The sequence below is a fragment of the Chiloscyllium punctatum genome, chromosome 2 (genome assembly GCF_047496795.1).
Source record: "Chiloscyllium punctatum isolate Juve2018m chromosome 2, sChiPun1.3, whole genome shotgun sequence".
NCBI lineage: Eukaryota > Metazoa > Chordata > Chondrichthyes > Orectolobiformes > Hemiscylliidae > Chiloscyllium > Chiloscyllium punctatum.
Window position 1 is genome coordinate 43,157,653 of NC_092740.1, and position 19,363 is coordinate 43,177,015.

At 38.4% G+C, this 19,363-nt stretch overlaps 1 protein-coding gene and 1 long non-coding RNA gene across 3 annotated transcripts in view; one reads left to right on the forward strand and one right to left on the reverse strand.

The window, feature by feature from the left end:
• The window catches only part of polk (polymerase (DNA directed) kappa), a 79,277-nt gene that overhangs the window by 5,497 nt on the left and 54,417 nt on the right, over positions 1-19,363 (reverse strand). For both annotated transcript variants that reach the window (XM_072547823.1, XM_072547821.1), the window contains exons 7-13: positions 18,218-18,472; positions 13,403-13,527; positions 9,216-9,382; positions 4,919-4,951; positions 3,356-3,452; positions 3,000-3,171; positions 735-1,847 (exon numbers count right to left, since the gene is read on the reverse strand). In XM_072547823.1, coding sequence (XP_072403924.1) covers positions 735-1,847; positions 3,000-3,171; positions 3,356-3,452; positions 4,919-4,951; positions 9,216-9,382; positions 13,403-13,527; positions 18,218-18,472 — 1,962 coding nt within the window. The remainder of the gene's footprint in view (positions 1-734; positions 1,848-2,999; positions 3,172-3,355; positions 3,453-4,918; positions 4,952-9,215; positions 9,383-13,402; positions 13,528-18,217; positions 18,473-19,363) is intronic.
• Positions 1,116-18,470, forward strand: LOC140453268 (uncharacterized). Its single transcript, XR_011952332.1, has 3 exons — positions 1,116-1,198; positions 6,036-6,117; positions 18,342-18,470. It is a non-coding gene; the product is annotated as an uncharacterized lncRNA (long non-coding RNA).

A 19,363-nucleotide genomic window follows, 5' to 3' on the forward strand; every position in this document is an offset into this window, starting at 1 on the left:
CAACCCTCCAACCTGGCACCGCCCTCTTGAAGTGTCTTACCTGTCCATCTTCCTTCCCATCTATCTGCTCTACCCTCCCCTCCAACGTGTCACCATCACCCCTCTACCTCCATCTACCTTCTCCCCAGCCTCACCCCCACCCTCCTATTTATCTCTCAGTTTTCCCTCCCCCCACATTCCTGATAAAGGGCTTATGCCCGAAATGTCAATTCTCCTGCTCCTTGGCTGCTGCCTGACCTGCTGTGCTTTTCCAGCGCCACAATTTTCAACACTAATCCAGTGATACTACTAGCTCGCCCATTAATAAAGTAATTCCACTTTAACAACCATGTGCCCAAATGTGGTACCTGACTTGGATCAGAGCCAGACAAAAGCAATATAGCAGTCTCAATCTCTTCTGAGATGGCTGATTACCATTTGCACAGTAAATAGCATTATAATTATCCTCTGTGCTCCTGAGCTTGGGAGTGGAAAAAACAGCCAGGGCACGCAATCCTGAAGGTTTTCTATTGTAATCATGTTGAAGCAAGCACATACAAATATCTGGATGTCAATTAAAGCTACATTGGGCTGGCTGTTTCCCATGACATCCCCGCAGTGATTAAGTTGGATGACTGGATGTCATCACATTCCAGGATAAATCTTCACTTTAATAACATTGACTAAAACTCATCAAAAACATCCAAGATTAAACAGCAATAACAAAATTGAACAGTGGAAAAATGATATCTCACCCATTCCATTTGAATTGCATTCTGTAATACATGAGTGTGTTGGTCTTTCAGTTAGTTCTTGTATAACCCCTTGATTTAGACAAATGTCAATGTGCTTGTTGAACAATGAGAGATCAGTTGTTTCTTGGTTAATGTTGCAAATTGGACAAACTAGGCCAACTGGTTCCTCTAACTGAACAGTAGGCCTTTCCTGTGATGATCTGATGTTCTTTAGTAACTGGTTTGACTGTTGCTGTTCAGTTCCCTGCATTAACTGGTCATATTGTACAAATGAAGGCTGATTTAACATGCCTGGACTTGATTCTTGCAGACTAAATTGCTTCTCCTTCTGCGTCATGTTAGTATATTTACTTGATAATTTGATGCTCTTTTGGTTGCAGTCTGAAAACTCCTCTTCCAACATATCTTCATCCTTAGTGAATGCCAAGCATTTTGCTGCACTATTAGGAAGTTGCACATGATTTGTAAGTATTGTTTTAATATTTCTTTGGTTACCAGGTTGCCCAATATAACACGTACTGTTGTTCGAAGCTTCCCAGTTAATGCTGTTATTTTTGGTTTCTCCTTGTAAATATGTTTCTGAAGGTCTCTGATTTAACTGATCACTTTTTAGATTGATGAGTGCATTTTTCAAGTTATTATCCAAACCAGATGTTGTCTTTATATAACTTGCTTTTGATTCTCCTATAGTCTCTGCAACTTCAAGAGGCCTAGTTACACATAGGCACTCATCATGACGCTTGTTAAATGTCTCTAAAACTGGTATGCCCTGCCTTTTGAAACATATCGGACAAATACTGGTAGCCTTTAATTTTGGGTTTAGACCGCTGCCCTCACCATCAGTGCCTGCTGGGATTGTTCCAGCAGGTTTGTACCTTCCTTGTTGTTTCTTTGCAAGAACCTGGTTGAAAAAGGATTGTTGATTGCTTTGTTGGCACCTTTTACTGAAAAGACTCTCTGTTTTGGGTACTTCTGAAAGTTCTGCTTGATCCTTGACAACTGTATTGTCAGAAATAGTGGTGCTCTCAGACTTTCCAGTCAACAAAAATTTGGTGATGCTTTTCTGGCCAGATTTTTTTCCCTCTTGTTGGACAAACCCAGACACCCGCACACCTGTACAGGGGGAAATGCAAGGGAGAAGTAATAGCCCATTAAAAGCATGAAAGCAACAAATCACTAAATTTATCATGATAATCAAAGTGGGGAATATTCAAAGACACATGAGTGCACATGGAAGATTCAAAACTGGCTTGCATGTAACATACAAATAAAATAAAATGTAAGTCTGATTAAACATAACTAACAGTGAATCAGCACAACGTATTGGTTCACTGTTTATTCAACACCCAAGCCAAGAGATCTGGGAACTTACAATGAAAGGCGAACCTATTCCAGACAGGAGAAACAAAAGCAATGGAACAACTATTCAAATCACTTTGAAGTTAATGCTGCTGCTCACTCTCTCAATCAATGGCCTCAGATCATCCAAAATAAGGGAAAATTAATGCAATACTTGCGTTTTCTACAAATTCAAATTCTTATTACCTGTTTGAAAAGTCATAGAGAATACCTTCACCACCTTACCCCCACCCGCACCACCACCCCCACCCCCAACATTGTTTTCTACAAAAATGTTCAAATATGTTCTGTTATTCCTTATACTTTTTACTGGAAGTATCATCAAGATCACAATCTATGAATTTGTCATATGTACCAACAACAGAGCAACCATTCTTCCTGCCAGATGAATTTATTTATTGGAGTGATACAGACATTTCCTGCTATGATCTTGATTGTTTTTGTAAGCGGTAAAGCAGAACTGAGTCAGGAACAGCTGTTTCTTTTCTCCTACTAATCATCGTTATATTTTTCCTGTTTTGGCCGTACTGGTTGAATGTCAACCAGTATGTCTTTTCTTTTTGCAGATACTGATTGATCTCATTTCTACTTCCAATATTTTCTCCACCTATTACAAATATGCATTGCTTTTATTTTTTTATTTGAGGCCCTTCCTAACTTCTCAGGCAGCAAAACTATGCACCCTGTAGAAATTCGACATCTATCTTCCCTTTAGTACCAAAGCACAACTTTATGCACATGTTATACTCTCCATATAGAAGAGCATGTTACCTAATAAAAAAGACCAACTGTTCATTACAATTGCTTTTCATCATCTCCATAAAGTGGATAAACTGTCACTTTCATCAGGATTAATAACATGTGTTATAGAGTATGTATTCATTTATTATTCTGGCTGAACATTACCCATAAGTCTCAGTCTCAGTGGCTGAGGATGCATGTTATTAATCTCAGTTTTCAGCAACTCATGTGCCACTGCAAATATTTCTTCTTCTTTGGAAATTGGTTCTGGAACTGTGCAGGCTCTGGTCTTCACTTCAAAGTTTACATTCTTCAGCTTTAGAGTTACTGTTTTCCCCTACGGTTTCAAAAGAAGAATTATTTTATGAATGAAATATTCCATGAAACGCCCACCAGGCTCAAAAGCTTCATGTTTGTTTCGAGAGTTTCACTATAGCCCATTTTAACAATATCCTGTTAACAAGACTTCAAATACATTTTGGTTAGTAGAAAGAAAAACTTCGAAAAGACAAAAGAAGTACCTTTAGTCCCTCCTTTTGAAGATCTTCTTCAAGATCATGACAAAGTTCATGACATAAGCTGTACTGCTCCGCTGCTTTACTCATTTCATGGAATGTCCTAGAATTCCAAAATAAGTCATGCATAATTTAGTTTCTAAGGTCAAAATATACAATGTGCAGATAGCTTGATAATACTGTGCATGCTAACAGTATTCATTTTAAAAAGTGTCCCTGAAATACAATTCACTCAATTCTGGAGAATATATCACTTAAGAAAATTTTAGATTAGATTACTTTTAGGTTAGATTACTTACAGTGTGGAAATAGGCCCTTCGGCCCAACAAGACCACACCGACCATCCAAAGAGCAACCCACCCAGACCCATTCCCTACATTTACCCCTTCACCTAACACTACGGGCAATTTAGCATGGCCAACTCACCTAACCTGCACATTTTTTGGACTGTGGGAGGAAACCAGAGAACCCGGAGGAAACCCACGCAGATACGGGGAGAATGTGCAAACTCCACACAGACAGGCGGGTATTGAACCCGGGTCTCTGGCGCTGTGATGCAGCAGTGCTAACTGCTGTGCCACCATGCCACCCTAATTCTTGTGCTTCTATTAAAATATTTCATTATTTGCTAATGAAAATACTACTGCGATAAATGTCCTCTTTTCTTTGTTTTGAACTATCCTGATTAGTTTTTACATAAATCTTGTAAAGATGCCCTTACATGGAGACAATTTTCCTTGCTTTCAGCTCTGTCTTATTTTCATCTCCTAAAAAATTTGTAAGTGTCCATTTTCTACTACAATAGCCACATTGTTTTCCCTTTGAAAATCTGCATCTTTCCACAAGACTGTTCACATGTTTAAAACTTCAAACCTAAAAGCTCACTCAAGAGCTAACTAAAACACTATTTTATGGCAAGTAATCAACCCTCAGTCTCCTCAGATCTTCCTGGACATTCTAGGTATAACTAGGTGAATCTTTATTCCTGATATTTGCAATTAAATCATTCCAACAGCTTTTGGCGAGTGTAATTAGGTTTAGTTTTCATATCATTCACAATAAAGCTGTGTTCTTTCGTTAAAAGGACTTTGGCATTCTCTTATGTTACCTCCATGGTAAACAAAACTAAATTAAAATTGCTGTCCATCAAGTGTCACATTAGGGATCAGACTCATCCAGTATTACTAACAGCTGAGATCACAACACTTCTAAACTCAACTTCAAGGTTTTTCTTGTTGGTTTCTCAAAATACTTGATTCAAAATAGGCAAAGCCCTGCCATCCATATCCTAATTTACTATGTTCCATCAACCCTAGCCTGTTGGTAACTTCCAGTGACTCTTCATTATCCTGAAGGACTGAACTCAAATACTTCATTCGCATTTGCAACTTTCTAAAAGGTCTCACTTCACCCTATGATCTCCAGCTTTATATCCCTGCCAGGCTTCTAAAAACGTTATTTACCTTTCTCTGCTGAACCATTAGTAATAATGACTTCATTAGCCTCAACCTTACTTTTTGGAATGTGGTTCATATGCAAAACAGTTGTGAATTACTGCAAAAGACGTACCTTTCTGTGCTCATACTCTTCCGATCACCATCTCTACAACCAAAAAAAAATTTAAAAAACAATTTTATTTTGTCTTAAATACGTAAATTCAACATTCAGAGCTGTTTTAAAGCGGAGTTTGAACCAAGTCAACTGGAGTCATTGTTGCACTAAAGTGCATCTCACCTTTCAAGGATGTCAATCCCAAAGTAACCTTTGTAGCCATTAGTGTTTACTTTAGGTTTAAGTTTCACAATTGATTAAATTACAATTTCTGAGGACAAGATGAACACTTGCTTCTTATATATTATCAAGCCTAAAGATTCCTACCTCTATTCAATTTTTTGCTGTTTTCCTCATTTTTTGTGTTCAGCAAATTATTTGATTTTCTCCATCCACTATTTCCCCACTGGTGATAAGCAGAAAATCTATTCCCAGATCTGCCTAAACTGATTATAAATGAGAAAAATCATTCAGCACCTTAGTTTATCCATCAGTGAGATCTTAACACCAACCAATCCAATTACTTGATCAGCATTTGATGGCTCGCTCCCCAATTTAGTAGCGTGCCTTCACTCAGCATCTCACACTGACTTGATACAGACTGAGAAGTTAGAAATGTAACCTATTTTCCAGATGATCAAAAAACCTATCTTATTCAACCTCGAATACTTCCAATGCTCAGCCTCCAGTGCTATCTGCAACAATGACTTTCACAGATTAACAGCTTGGGAGAAAACAAAAACTCATCTGTTTATAAAATGTTAGATCTTTTATTTTAAAACTATGCCCGATGTTCTAATTTATCCAGGGAAAGATTCACTGAAAGACTTGTATGTTTCAATAAGATCACCTTTCATCCTCTAAAGTGCAATGCCTATAAGGTTCAAACAACCCTCCATTTTCTCAGAAAACAACCCTTTACCCCAGGAATAAACACAATCTGAATCACTTTGAATGCAAGTAAATTCGTCCTAAATAAGGAGACCAAAACACTATTCAGGACTCTATGTGTGGTCGCCCAATGCTGCTTGTGACTTTGATATCCCATCTCCTTGCAATAAACAGCAATATTTCATGTTTTTTTAATTACTTACTATTTCTGAATTCTAACTTGTCTTCTTCTCCTTCTTCTTAGGCAATCCCTCCAACCCCCGGGTGGCATTCACTGACTCAGGTAACTAAACAGTCTGATACTGGATCTACATGCCCTGCCACAGGTGAGAGAGGTGGTACTTGAAGATGTAGGTGGGTGGGACACTTGGAACTTTGTACTCTCCATCTGCTGTTTGTGTTTGACCTCCACCTGTGCCTTCAGAGATGCTAAAGATTGTTTTGACCAGACCCAAACAGGTTTTCCAAATTCATTACAATTTCAGGTGGGATATCTGTTAGGTGGAATGACTAAATGAATCATTCAATAATCAGAGTCCATTTCCAGTATCAAAGAGTTTATTAATGTTACACCTGTGGGAAGAAACCATCTGGGGGTCCAGAAACTTCTTCATTGAACAAAGGAAAGACATATATTTTTATACTGCTGTTTTCAGCCAGTCTTGGCACTTACAAACCAATTGCAAAACAATCATGTCAGTGATTGGATGTGTATGTAATCAATCAGGTGGATCATGTGACTACATGATCAGTCGAAGGATAGTTATAAGTCTTGCCATGATCTCATGATGTTAACCAGATACCCTTATCACCTATTCTTGGGTTTTCACAAAGCATGTTATTCAACTATATTCCAATCCTGCTGACCTCCTAACCTGTTATTCATTCTTCCCTACTAACAAGCTGGGAGTTTCTGTCTGTCCACAGGAATTCAGTTAAATACTTCATGTCTATTACATTTAAAACTCCATTATTTATAAAGGTATGTGCATGTGCACATGTACCTATGATTACAATCACCTAAAGGATCCTCCTAACTAATGCAAGTCAACCTTTTCCCCTTCTATCCCATATTATATAGCAAATGTTTGTTTAGCTTAAAGAAGGGCTTCAATCAGTGATTCCAAGGGGTGTCCTTTATCAAAACTGTCTCTGTGTAAGCAGTGGCTACATTTTTGCTTCTTCTTAATAAGATCCCATTGTGTGATTTTTACAAGATGCTTTATATCTTATCTGGTTGTCAGGAGTACGAAGGCCACAATTCTGACTGTGTAAATTAATGCTTCAACGAACAATCTTCTTTGGCTATTTTTATGTCAACTAAGACCAGGAGAGCCATTTTATGTTAACTAAAAACCATGGGCAATCCCAACACTTATAAAGGGAAGGGAACAATAAGTGTGCCAATAATGAGGGAAATGTTTATGTCTGGGGAGGAATGTAAAGTTACTCTTATAAAATTTTGGAGTGACAGTAGTCTCTTTATTTAAATTCATTTCTCAGTTTTTATTTTGTTCTTGCCCTAACAATACCCACATTAGTAATCTCCAAGGTGAGGGCGGCGAACTGGCTCCCTTTCTTTATTCACCCACCCACTCGGTTGGTTGCAGCAAGGTCATTTGAAAAGGATCTCTTTGTTTGTGGATACCTTTCTCCCAGATCCAAATTTGCTTACGTCTTTAAAGAGCTCATTCAATCAGGCTTTCTTGAATTAACAAAATTCAATTAGTAGTAACTACACCTGTGAAGAATACTAATCCAACACACATACACAGATTAGAAATAAGAGGCAAGTCCAAAAGGATAGAAGTTTAAAAACAAAATCAATCTCTGAAGATCAGATAGTTGAACACTGTGGCCTTTACAGTGGAGCTTACTGATTGTGTTGACTTAGGTAGGTGAGCAGTCAGCTTCAGGAGCCTTACTTTCTGGACTGGTTAAGACTCAGTAGTTTTGATGTATTTTAACAGTGATTGAATTCCAGAGTTCGGGGTGAGAGAGAATCCTTTGTTGTCCTATTTCCTTTTAAATTGGCTTGCAACAGAGAAAGTCTTTAACTGCAACACAGGATGACTAGGGTATTGCCCTTCAACTGTGGTCTCCATAGGACATCATGCTGTAACCCAGCTTGGTGCACATGACAGAACTTAGCCCAACTGGTCCACTCCTGTACAGTTTAAACTAGCTTTTTAACCTCTGTCCTTGTGTTACAAACAGAGAGAATAGTGATAGGATTCAAGGGGATATAACAGCCCAAAGGAATGGGTGGAAATGTGACAAATAAAATTTAATTCAGAGATGTATGAAGTGATATACCTTGGTAGGAAGAACTTCTGGGCACTGCACTTTAGGAAGGATGTGAATACTTTCAAGAGAATACAGGAGAGGTTTAGAAAAAGAGAAGGAGAACTGGAAAAAAATACTGATCCCAACTCTCTGCTTCCTGTTAGTTAAACAAACTTTTATCAATGTTAATGTTATCCTTACACTTGTGCTCTTGTCTTGTGAAGGATTATGGCACGTTATTAAACATCCTGTGGAAATCCACGTTCACCACATCTACAGATTTCTCTTTATCCATCTCATCTGTTACTTCCTCAAGAACTCTGATAATTTTTTCATATTTTGTAGTCCTGCTGAGTGAGTGATCTCATCCATCACATAATGCATTGCATTTAATTGGACTAGTAATCCAGAGATTCAGACTAATGTTCTGAGGACACAGATTCAAATGGCACATTGCAGCTGGTGAAATCTGAATTGAATTGGTGAATCTGAAAGTGGAAAATTATGCTTGGTAGAGCCACTCATAATCCGTTCCTAGTTTCCTGTCTTTTGAAAATTTCAAACACGCTTCAGCATTCTGGTCCCAGTCTTGTTGACCGTGTAACTATGTTTCTGTAATAGTCATCAGGCCATACTAATACTACATTCGCATTCTGGACTTGAATGGTGCTCTATATGATGGGCACTGTGGTCAGTTTGCTCACCCACCTTACTGCCTCCACTCTCAGATATACAGTAAAAGAGAGAGAGGGGGTGAGAGGGAGAGAGACACTGTTTCTTGCTGTTGAAATAGTCAAACACCAGATACAAAAGAATTAAATGGAAACAAAAAGGGAGAACATTTTTAAGCAAGGAGTGCTTAGGTTCGGGAATACACAACCTGACAGCACTGGGCAGACAGATTTAACTATGACTTTTGAAAGGGAATTGAATCAGCACCTAAACTTAAAAAAGATTGTTGGGCTGCAGGGAAAGGATGGTATGTAAATATGTTCAAAAGATTAACTACAAGGCATGTTTTATAATCACTGCAACATGGCTCTTTAGCATATTCTATCGTCACAACGTCTGCACAATCATCAGTTGGTTTAAGGTGTGTATAAAAGCTTTCTTTAAAGCACTTAAAGTAGGTATTTACCTTGCAAGGTGGTTCTCACCCAGACCAAGTGAGATCTGTAAGAAATGATATGAGGAGCTCTCAGAGAAAAGGATGGAAAGCAAGGCCCCCTGCTGGTACAATTGAGTGCATGTAGTGATTCCTAATGCATTCAGCATCTTTTCTGTCACTTTTCCTATACCAGGTACCTACAGATAAAAGTACCAAACAAAACAAATTTATTTATACGCATCTAATATGACAACTTCATGTGTTCATATAGCTTTTGCAGCAAAAGACACATTTTGTCAGAACTTTACATTTTACACTCATAAGGATAATTCACAAGTAGTATCAAGTGAAGAGAAAACATTTATACTGTGTGAGAGATGAGTGCTGATTTATTGGCAAACAGGTTCTGATTTGTAGAAATGTTGCTGTGACGAATATACTGGCTAGATAATTAGTGACTGTTAACAGCCAAGCTTCAATTAAATCTTGAACAAGACAGCTTGATTCTGATTGGTAAGACTGTGAAATGAACCAGATAAAGTTGATCATCTATTTTACTGTATTGAAACAGGTTTAGTGTATGCACATGGTTTTTCTGTTTGCAAAGACTAACGGTTCCAAAATGAGATGTTCTCATTTAAGCAGCTATTGAGCACAAGGTCACATGACTTAGGATTCAGCCAACTGATTTTTGAATGAACTCAAGTTTTGGAAGGTATGATCATAATATAATCCCTGATACTAGCACATTAGACACAATTATGGATTTTTTAAAAATGAAATCCTTTCCTTAAAATCATTTGAAGTCTCCTAAATTCTGAAATACATGCACAATTAACCAAAATTATCCCAAATGGCTTTATTACCTGTTAAATTAAGAAACTGCAAGATAAATACTGAGACAGAGCAAAGTAGTTCTGACAAATTCCCGAACTTTAATAATAAGACTTGGCATTCACCAACAGAAACAGAATGAAGGACTTAAATGATTATCTTAATCTAATGTAAGATGCTGCTTTTTTTTCCATCTAAATTGAAATCTTCTATTTTCAGCCAATTTCCAGGTTATCCCTCTCTTCTTTGAAAGGTGCAATTCTCTGGTTGGGTGGCTTCTTTTTATGTTATAAGCTATTAAACAGCAGGGGGCATTGTAGACCAACATTATCCTTACATCACAGCAATGGCCACAGAACTACACGATGAACTGGCAACTCCCCTGCTGATTTTTCCGTTTGGTTTTCCATGCATGATCACAATATCCCTGTAATGCTATAAACTCTGGCCATCTTAACAGAGCTTCAGGTCAGAGCGTAACTACAATGTAATGAAATTTAAAAACATTGGTATGGCTTTCAATTTTTCAAGTCCTGGTACCAAAGCACACATTGCCAATTACAGAAAGAGTGTTTTACATTTGTGCAAGTTCTACATTCTATGCTTTGTTTGGCAATGAGATGTTCACTAAACCCCTTTCCTCTCTGCTACTTTGTTTCATAAAAAATGTCAACCAAGTGGACTACAAAGGGTCCGTGAATTAATGCAAAAGGTTTCTTTATGTCGTAACTAACATTACATCTTTCATAGGCAAAATAAAATTAACTGGCATAGAACTGTTTTGTATGGCTGCACCATTTGCCTTATTAACTTGTGAAGTGCCTTGGGGCATGTTCCTATTTGAAGGTGCAAGTTGTTGATAGATAAAGGTGTCAGACCATAGGGCTGCTCTCTCAATTACAGAGAGAAGACTGATGGTGTTTTAACCAGAGGGTCACATGCCTCAAACAAGGGGACAGGTTGCAAATGAGAATCCTTTAACCTTAGCGAGTGTGGGAACTGAACCCATGCTATTGGCATTACTCTGCATCACAAAGTCAGCCAAATGAGCTGACCTGACTCAGTCCAACGACACCCACATCCCATTAAAGAACAAAGATAAGAATCTTAGTAGGTGCTTATTAAAAAAAAAAGTTCCTAATAAAAGTAGAATAGCTGATACAATCTTCCTTGATTGTATTTTTTGAAAAACCTAATACATTCGTTGTCCTACATATGAAAGGCGCCATATGAACATAGGTTCTTTAATTCCTTTACTTTTCAATCTCTTCTCTTTCAAAAATGTCTCAACCTGTCCATTCAAAGTTATTACAAAGTTATTTCAACTTTGGTGATTTTAAATTTACATCCTGCATTTACAGACACAACCAAAAATGGAAATAGTTTCTCTCTAATTAGGCCAAGATATTTTGCAGCTTTTTAAAAATATCTCTATCTAATCTCTTATTCTTCCGTGCTCTGGTGGGAAAATCCTAGTTTCTCTAATCCTTCTTCTTAACTAAAGATTCTTACTCAATTTTCATGTTAAACTACAACATGAAAGGGACCATGTTGTCCATCTTCTGTGCGAAAAGTGTGTGGTGTGCACCCAACAGAAAAAGTTTGAAGAGACCACACACTGAAAAAGGATGAGGCATAACAGTTACATTTTTAAAAGTGCATTGATTTCATTCCTGTCAGAATTTGAACAGCAAGTGCTGTGTGTATTAAGCCAATCGTTGCACTCATAAAAAATGGTTTTGGCAAATTACTTTTTAAGATCTTTTTGAGAGAAGACCCCACATAGAAAAGAATAAAGACCAATATAGCACAGAAACAGACCCTTTGGTCCTCCAAGCCTGCACCGCTACATTTGGCCCTTGCATACAAATAAGTCTTCACTTACAGAATCTGTGCCTCTCTATTCCCTTCCTATTCAAGTATTTGTCTAGGTGCTTCTTGAATGCTGCTATTGTGTCTGCTTCCACCACCTCCTCGAGCAGCTTGTTCTAGGCCCTTTGGATGAAAAACATGCCTCGCTCATTGCTTTTAAACCACTCCCCCACTGCCCCCACTTCCCCCACTTCCCCCACTGCCCCCCCCACCACACCTTCAATCTGTGTCCCTTAATAATTGACCCCTCCAGCCTGGAGAAAAGTCTCATACTTTCCACTCCATGCTATTCACAATCTTATAAGCTTCCATTCAGTCACCCCTCAACCTCCTGCGTTCCAATGAAAACAAACCCAATCTATCCAACCTTTCTGCATAGCTAAAATCCCCCATACCAGGCAGCATCCTGGTAAACCTTTTCTGTATAGTATCCAAAGCACATCCTTCTAGTGGCGTGACCAGAACTATATGCAATATTCCAGGTGTGGTCTAGCTAAAATTCCATAAAGTTACAGCATAACTTGTCCATCCTTATACTCAATGCCCCTTCCAATGGAGGCAAGCCTTTTCACTACCTTGTCTGCCTTCAGTGATCTGTGGACCTGCACACCCAAATCCCTCTGCTCTTTGATACTTCTAAAGGTTCTGCCATTCACTGTATAATTTTCACCTTCCAAAATGTATCATCTCAGGTGGATTAAACTCCATCTGCCATTTTTCTGCCCGCTCTTCCAACTGATCCTCTGACAATCCTCCTCAATATCCAAAACTCTACCAATATTTGTATCAGCTGCAAACTGACTAATTAGACCGGCTACATTTTCCTCCAAATCATTTATGTAGAGCATGAACAGAGGTCCTAGCACAGATCCCTGTGGAACACCACCAGTCACAACCCTCTATTCCGTAAAGCATCCTTCCACCGCTATCCTCAGTCTCCTATGACTGAGCCAGTTCTGCATCCATCTTGTCAGATCATCCCTGATACCACGTGACTTCACCTTTTGTACCAGTCCACCATGAGGGACTTTGTCAAAGACTTTACTGGAGTCTTTGTAGACAAGATTAACTGCTTTTCCCTCAATCATCTTCGTCACCTCCTCAAAAACCTCGAGCAAGTTAGTGAGGCATGACCACTATTTATCGCTAATAAGTCCACTTGCTTATAAATGCATATAGACCTTATCAATGAGAATCTTTTATAATAATTTCCCTAACACCTGCGTGAGACTCGCTGGTCTGTAATATATTCAGTTTTTTAAATCCAAATAAGAAAACCTGTTGCCAATTTTCAAACTTCTAAAAGTAGAACTAAAAGAAAATGTTTTGCAGGCCCCAGAAACTGTACAAGTAAGAACAAATTTTGAGTGCCACATTGTGCACACAAAAAAATGATGGAAGTAACTTTAAGAGATACAGTCCCTGAAATTTCTCTGTTCTCTTTTAACCAGTGAATTGGACTTTGCTATGTGGTGAATAATAAAATAAATACAACCTTCACAACAGATTACCTTTCTAATAGGCAACTTCTTTATGAAATCCATCGCAGCGTCTCTCTCTGCTGGAATTCGATACTGACCATTTGGTTTGTTCATGTCACTGCAAACTTTGGACAGCATCATGTTTGGTGCAATTCCTGGAAATATCAAGTAAAACATTAAACAATTCAAACAAAATTGCAATTTGCATTATGCTGATCTTAAATGGTTGTTCTTCCTTTTGAGTTCATTTGAAGTGCTGTAATCTTGAAGGAATGAAAATAACTTCTGCTGATGTTTTATTTATTTTTGATCTAAACGGGGAGAACAATAGATCACATTTGCTAATGCACCATTTCATCATCTCAAGTGATCATCTTATGTGATACAATGGATATTTTAGATGAATCACTTTGAAATTTAAAATCTAAATATGATTAGTTTTAATAATTTATTCATGGGATGTGGACATTACTGACTAGGCCAGCATTTATTCCCCATCTCTTGTTACCCTTGAGAAAGTGGTGATGAGCTGTTCTTTTGAATTGCTTCTATTTCAATAATGAACTTTCCTCCATTTTTGAAGTCATTTTAAACAAAATATATCATTAATTTCCACATTTCCCTCACTCTCTACTCTCTTTAAGTCATAACAGCATCTCTGTCAACTAGTAATAGACAAGCAAACATTTCCCCCAATTAAACATTTGAAGGTCTGAAGCCGCTGCCTTTGGTCCCTGCTGCAAACACTGACTCTAAGATATCAACTGCATCCCTATGCCTGATAGTCTTCAAGGACAAACTAGACCGTTTGCAATCCTGGTGTCCGAGTTAATTGCAAGATGACTTTCCGATCACACACTTTCATCATCACTGAAATTGCTAATTTCCACTGCAATACAATTTACCCACCCACCTCCATCCCATCCCCACCTCAATTAACCTAGCACTAAAACTCTCATTCAAGTCTTTGTTATCTCCAGATTCAACATTTCCCAAAGGGAATTTTAACAGATATTTAATTCACGGCATTGTGGTTGTCTAAGACAAAATTAATATCTGCTTTATTGTAAAATAAAAACAGCATTAACGGAGGTTCCAATCCACCCTTGGGCAGTGTCTGTATGGAACTTGCACATTTTCCCCATGTCTGCATGAGTTTCCTCTGAGTGTTCCAGTTTCTTCCCACATTCCAGAGATGTGCACATTAGTTAGATCAGTCATGCTAAATTGTCCAGGGATGCGCATGCTAGGTGGATTAGCCATGGGAAATGCTGGGTTACAGGGACAGGGCAGGGGAGTAGGTTTGGGTGTATCTTTAAAGGATCGGTTTGCATTCGATGGACTAAATGGCCTGCTTCCACACTAGGGGGATTCTGTGAAAATATCCATCTGCGATACTGAAATACAGTCCAGTGCTTTAACAAGTTATCACCCTATCTTTCTTCCCCACTGGATAGACATCTTGCAAGCAGTGATTGTTTTTTGAGGGGGGAAAACAGTTAGCTTAGAATTTTGTAATCCAGACTCAGCTAACTCCAACTTGTGAATCTTTAGAGAAACCTCATTTGATTTGATGGAAATTTTTCGATCTGCTTGAGGTCTCTACTGGAGCAATGTGTGGATTGAAGATTGGAGAATGCCATTCTATTTGAAGATCAGCACAGAAGTTCAAATTGGGATTTATTTCGTGAAAAGCATTATAATCATTTGCAGGGCCCTGATCTGTCTGAAGAATACCGGATTGAACTGTGGCTTTGCACTACACAGTCAATAGATGATGAAAATATCAATCTCTCTCGCTTACACTCATTGGTCAATGCATTGAGTATAGGAGTCGGTTTATGATACAGCTGTATAAGTCATTGGTGAAGTCACTTTTAGAATATTGCATTCAATTCTGGTCTCCCTGCTGTAAGAAAGATTATGTTAAACTTGAAAAAGTTCAGAAAAAATTTACAAGGATGTTGCTGGGATTGGATTGGTTGAGCTTAGGGAGAGGCTGACCAGGCTGGAGCGATTTTTCCCAGGAGCATTGGAGGCTGAGAAGTTCATAAAATGATCAGAAGCACGGATAGGGTGAATAGCCAAAGTCTCCTTCCTAGGGTCAGGAAGTACAAAACTACAGGGCATAGGTTTAATGTGAAAGGGAAAGGATTTAAAAGGAACCTGAGGGGCAACTTTTTCCACACAGAGGGTGGTGTGTGTATGGAATGAGCTGTGAGAGGTGGTGGTGGAGACTGGTTCAATTACAACATATAAAAGACATCTGGAAGGGTTCAGAGGGATATGGGCTGAATGCTGGTCAATGTGACTAGATTGGTTTAGCTATCTGGTTGATGTGGATAAGTTGGACCAAGGAGTATGTTTCCATGCTGTATAACTCTATGACTCTTTCTACTGCACCTGTCTCCAATATTTTAACCTCTACAATCTTGAGAACATACAAACTCTGCTTCCCACCTAGCTCTCCTGTGTTCACAGACCTAAACTGGTTCCCAGTCAAACAGCTGTAATATTTTCTCCCTCCCTCTCAAGTCCTACAAAAGGGCTTAACTCTCCCCTAGTGCAGCACCTCCTCCATAAGTGGCACTTTTCCGACAGAATCATGGACCTGTGGAACAGACAGGCAGTTCATTGAGTGAATGGTAATTCCCTGCATTCTCTCAGTGAGAACTGGATCTATTTCTGACTGGGATGGAGATCATCTCATTTAAAAAGTGGATAATACATAAAATTGTCTGGGCCAGACTGATTTCCAAGGGTAGTTTCAGTCGCCTAAAAGGATCAGAGTGGGATTTTCCAGACTTTATTCCACAAATGGTGGTGGGTTTTCAATCTGACTTTTCAACCCACACAAATCTCATGGTTTTGGATGGGATAGAGATTGTGTGTACTGCTTGTGTGGAACAACTTGGGTTCATTACTTGTCTATCAACATATGTATGTCGATAAGCTTTATAACAGCAACAATTTCAGAGATCAAGTATACAACTCTTATTTGACTAATTTAGTAGAAGACTGACTTTCAATCTGGCGGGAGGGAACACTAACGTTTCAGATTTGAGCCCCTCACAGTTCTCCCATTACAGGGGGCAATGTTGAAAGTGTTAACCTGTTTTTCAGTTTCATTGGGATTATGCACTTCCTTCATTCCAGACCTCTCCCATCTTTAAGGCATTTTTTCCATAGCTGAAATCTTCTTCTTTGCATCAATCATTTCAAAAACATTTTTAATTTTATTAAAATGTAGTTAAAATATATATTAAATTCATTCATTTCCCTGGAGAAGTTGCTGCTGAGGTGACTTACTAACACTTCACATTGCACATGGTGTACCCAAATTGCTAGTAGGTAGGATGATCAAGTTTTTGACCCAGTGACACTAAAGGAATTACAATATATTTTCAAGACTTGACAGGTAAATTGCAGATAGTGGTGCTCCCATGCTCCTGGTACCCTTGTTTTTCTTGCTGTTAGAGGTCATACCTATGGAAGGTGCTATTATCTGCAGCCTCTGGTCTATTCCTTTAATCAAAAAAGTGTGTGTGGTTGATCTTGTTATGTCTGTGATGCCCAGTGGCATACACAGTGACAGTAATATCATTGAACATCAAGGTGAGGTGGTGAGATTCTCCCTGATTGGGAATGATTACTTCTTGGAATTTCTGTGGTCCAAATGTTAGTTGCCAATTATCAGCCCAAACCTGGCTCTTGTTGGTCTTGCTGTGGTACGGCTAAGGTTGGGTTTGCTTCATTATCCAAGGAGTTATAAATCAAACTGAATGCAATGCAATCATCCAATGACTATATCCACATTTATGTTGGAGGGAAGGTTAGCAATCAAGCAGCTGAAGACATTCAAGTCAAAATACTGCCCTAGAATTCCTATAGTGACGTCCTGAACTCCAACTATTTTCCTTTGTGCTAGACATAATTCCTATCAGTGGAGACTCTTATGTCCTGTTCCCACTGACTTATATTTTACAGGGTATATTGAAACCATACTGTGTCAAATGCCACTTGCTGTCAATTGCTGTAACTAGCAGCACACTGACAGAACTCTGCTCTTTTATCCATGCTTGGTACAAAACTGCAAAGGGGTCTGAAACTGACTGATCCTGGTGGAATCCAAACTGTAGAACTGAACAAGTTATTGGCAAGTATGTAGTACTGCTCACAGTATTTCCATTATTTAGCTAATGAAAGTGTAAACTGCTGGGCTGTAATTGACCAATCAATTTTGTTCTGTGTTTTATGGCTACAACATACCTGGACAACTTCCCATTTTGATGGCAAATACCAGTGATCTGACAGTAATGGAACAGTTTGTCTAGAAAAACGAGAGGTTCTAGAGAACTCGTCCTCACTAGTACAGCCAGGATGTTGTCAGGGCATATAACCTTTGCTGCATCCAGTGAGGTCATCTTAACGATGTTGCTTAAACATTAACGTTGTTGCCTAGAGGAAGCTTGGTTGCATTTCCTATTACAGCAGTGACTATACTTCAAATGTATTTAATTGGTTTTGAGATGGCCTGAGATCATGGAATGGACTATAATCTTTCTGCTTTCTAAACATGATATCCTCTCATTAGAATTTAACATAAAATAGTTTATTTTCCAACACCACATTGCAGTTTTTTTTAAATGCTACTGGTTCTTACTTTTGTTTTTAGCTCTGAGAAAAAAAAGTTTAGCTGTGACATTTTAGCTTTACAGATGGTTGGATTGATCTTTTACAAAATTCCAATTTTTTTTCTGGCTAATTAATGAAGTAACTTTCATGTCCACACTGATGACATGAGATAAAGATAAGCTGACATAAATTGTAAAAACAATGCTTTACCTGCACTTGCTGTTAATTTTGTCTTCTGCTCAATCCTAAAACGCATTTCTCTAACAGCTTCCTCTGCTGTAACACCAAACACAATTACTTCTTTCTGATGTGACTCTTTTCCATTGGTTTGCAGGTCTGTCTGTGGCAATTCAATCTGAGCTGACCCCTGCTGTGACAATACGGGAGGGCTGTCTTCAAAAAGTATTGGTGAAATGTCTCCTAAATCTTCAGTAGATCGCTGGAAATTCTCCATGTTCTCTTTTACTGCATCAATATTTACGAAAATAATCAGTGTTAATATATATAAATATAGATTTCAGAATGTCTTTTGCCATATTCATTTCCTTACACAAAGTTTGTATAACATATTGCTACCTTCAAATATCCATAATTACTTAGTCATCTAATTTACTCTATATTAAACCTTAATATCTATCATTTGGCAAATCAGTCCAAACATATGACTTGGTTGGTCAAAGTTGAGTGTGTGGTGCTGGAAAGGCACAGCAGGTCAAGCAGTATCCGAGGAGCAGGAGAATCGACTTTCCAGGCCAAAAGCCCTTCATCAGGAATGAGGCTTGTGGGCTGGGGGACACAGAGATAAATGGGATGGGGGTGGGACTGGGGGGAAGGTAGCTGGGAATACTTTATTCTATTGTTGCTGATTTAATATAAAAAGTGCTGAAAATAAACACCATGTTTATCAGCATTTGAGAAAAAGAAAATTTTGGTTAGTATTTTAGGTTCAGTCCCTTGGTCAGAACTTGAAATATTAACCTATATTTTTTGCCTCTGGTGGTGCTGTCAAATATTTCCACAGTTATACACTAATCAAATTCTCCTCATAGTTCACTACCATCCTTCTATTTATTATGTCTCTTCCTTCATATAAAGTCTCCAACTCATTTTCAAGACCACAACCAAACCATCTCTCACGGTTTCACTACTCTGACAGTTTCAACCACAATTAAGGCCACCTCTGACAACTTCCTTGCAACATTCAGCTATTACATCAATTGGAAAAAAGTATCTTTCAATTTGCTTACAGTACATTCAAAATCCCAATTCTCTTGTCTTTTGTTCTCGGTTTATGGCAGTATTTCTGCATTGACCATTTTATGTAACCATCCCCACTTGATGCTGTGGTCCTCAATA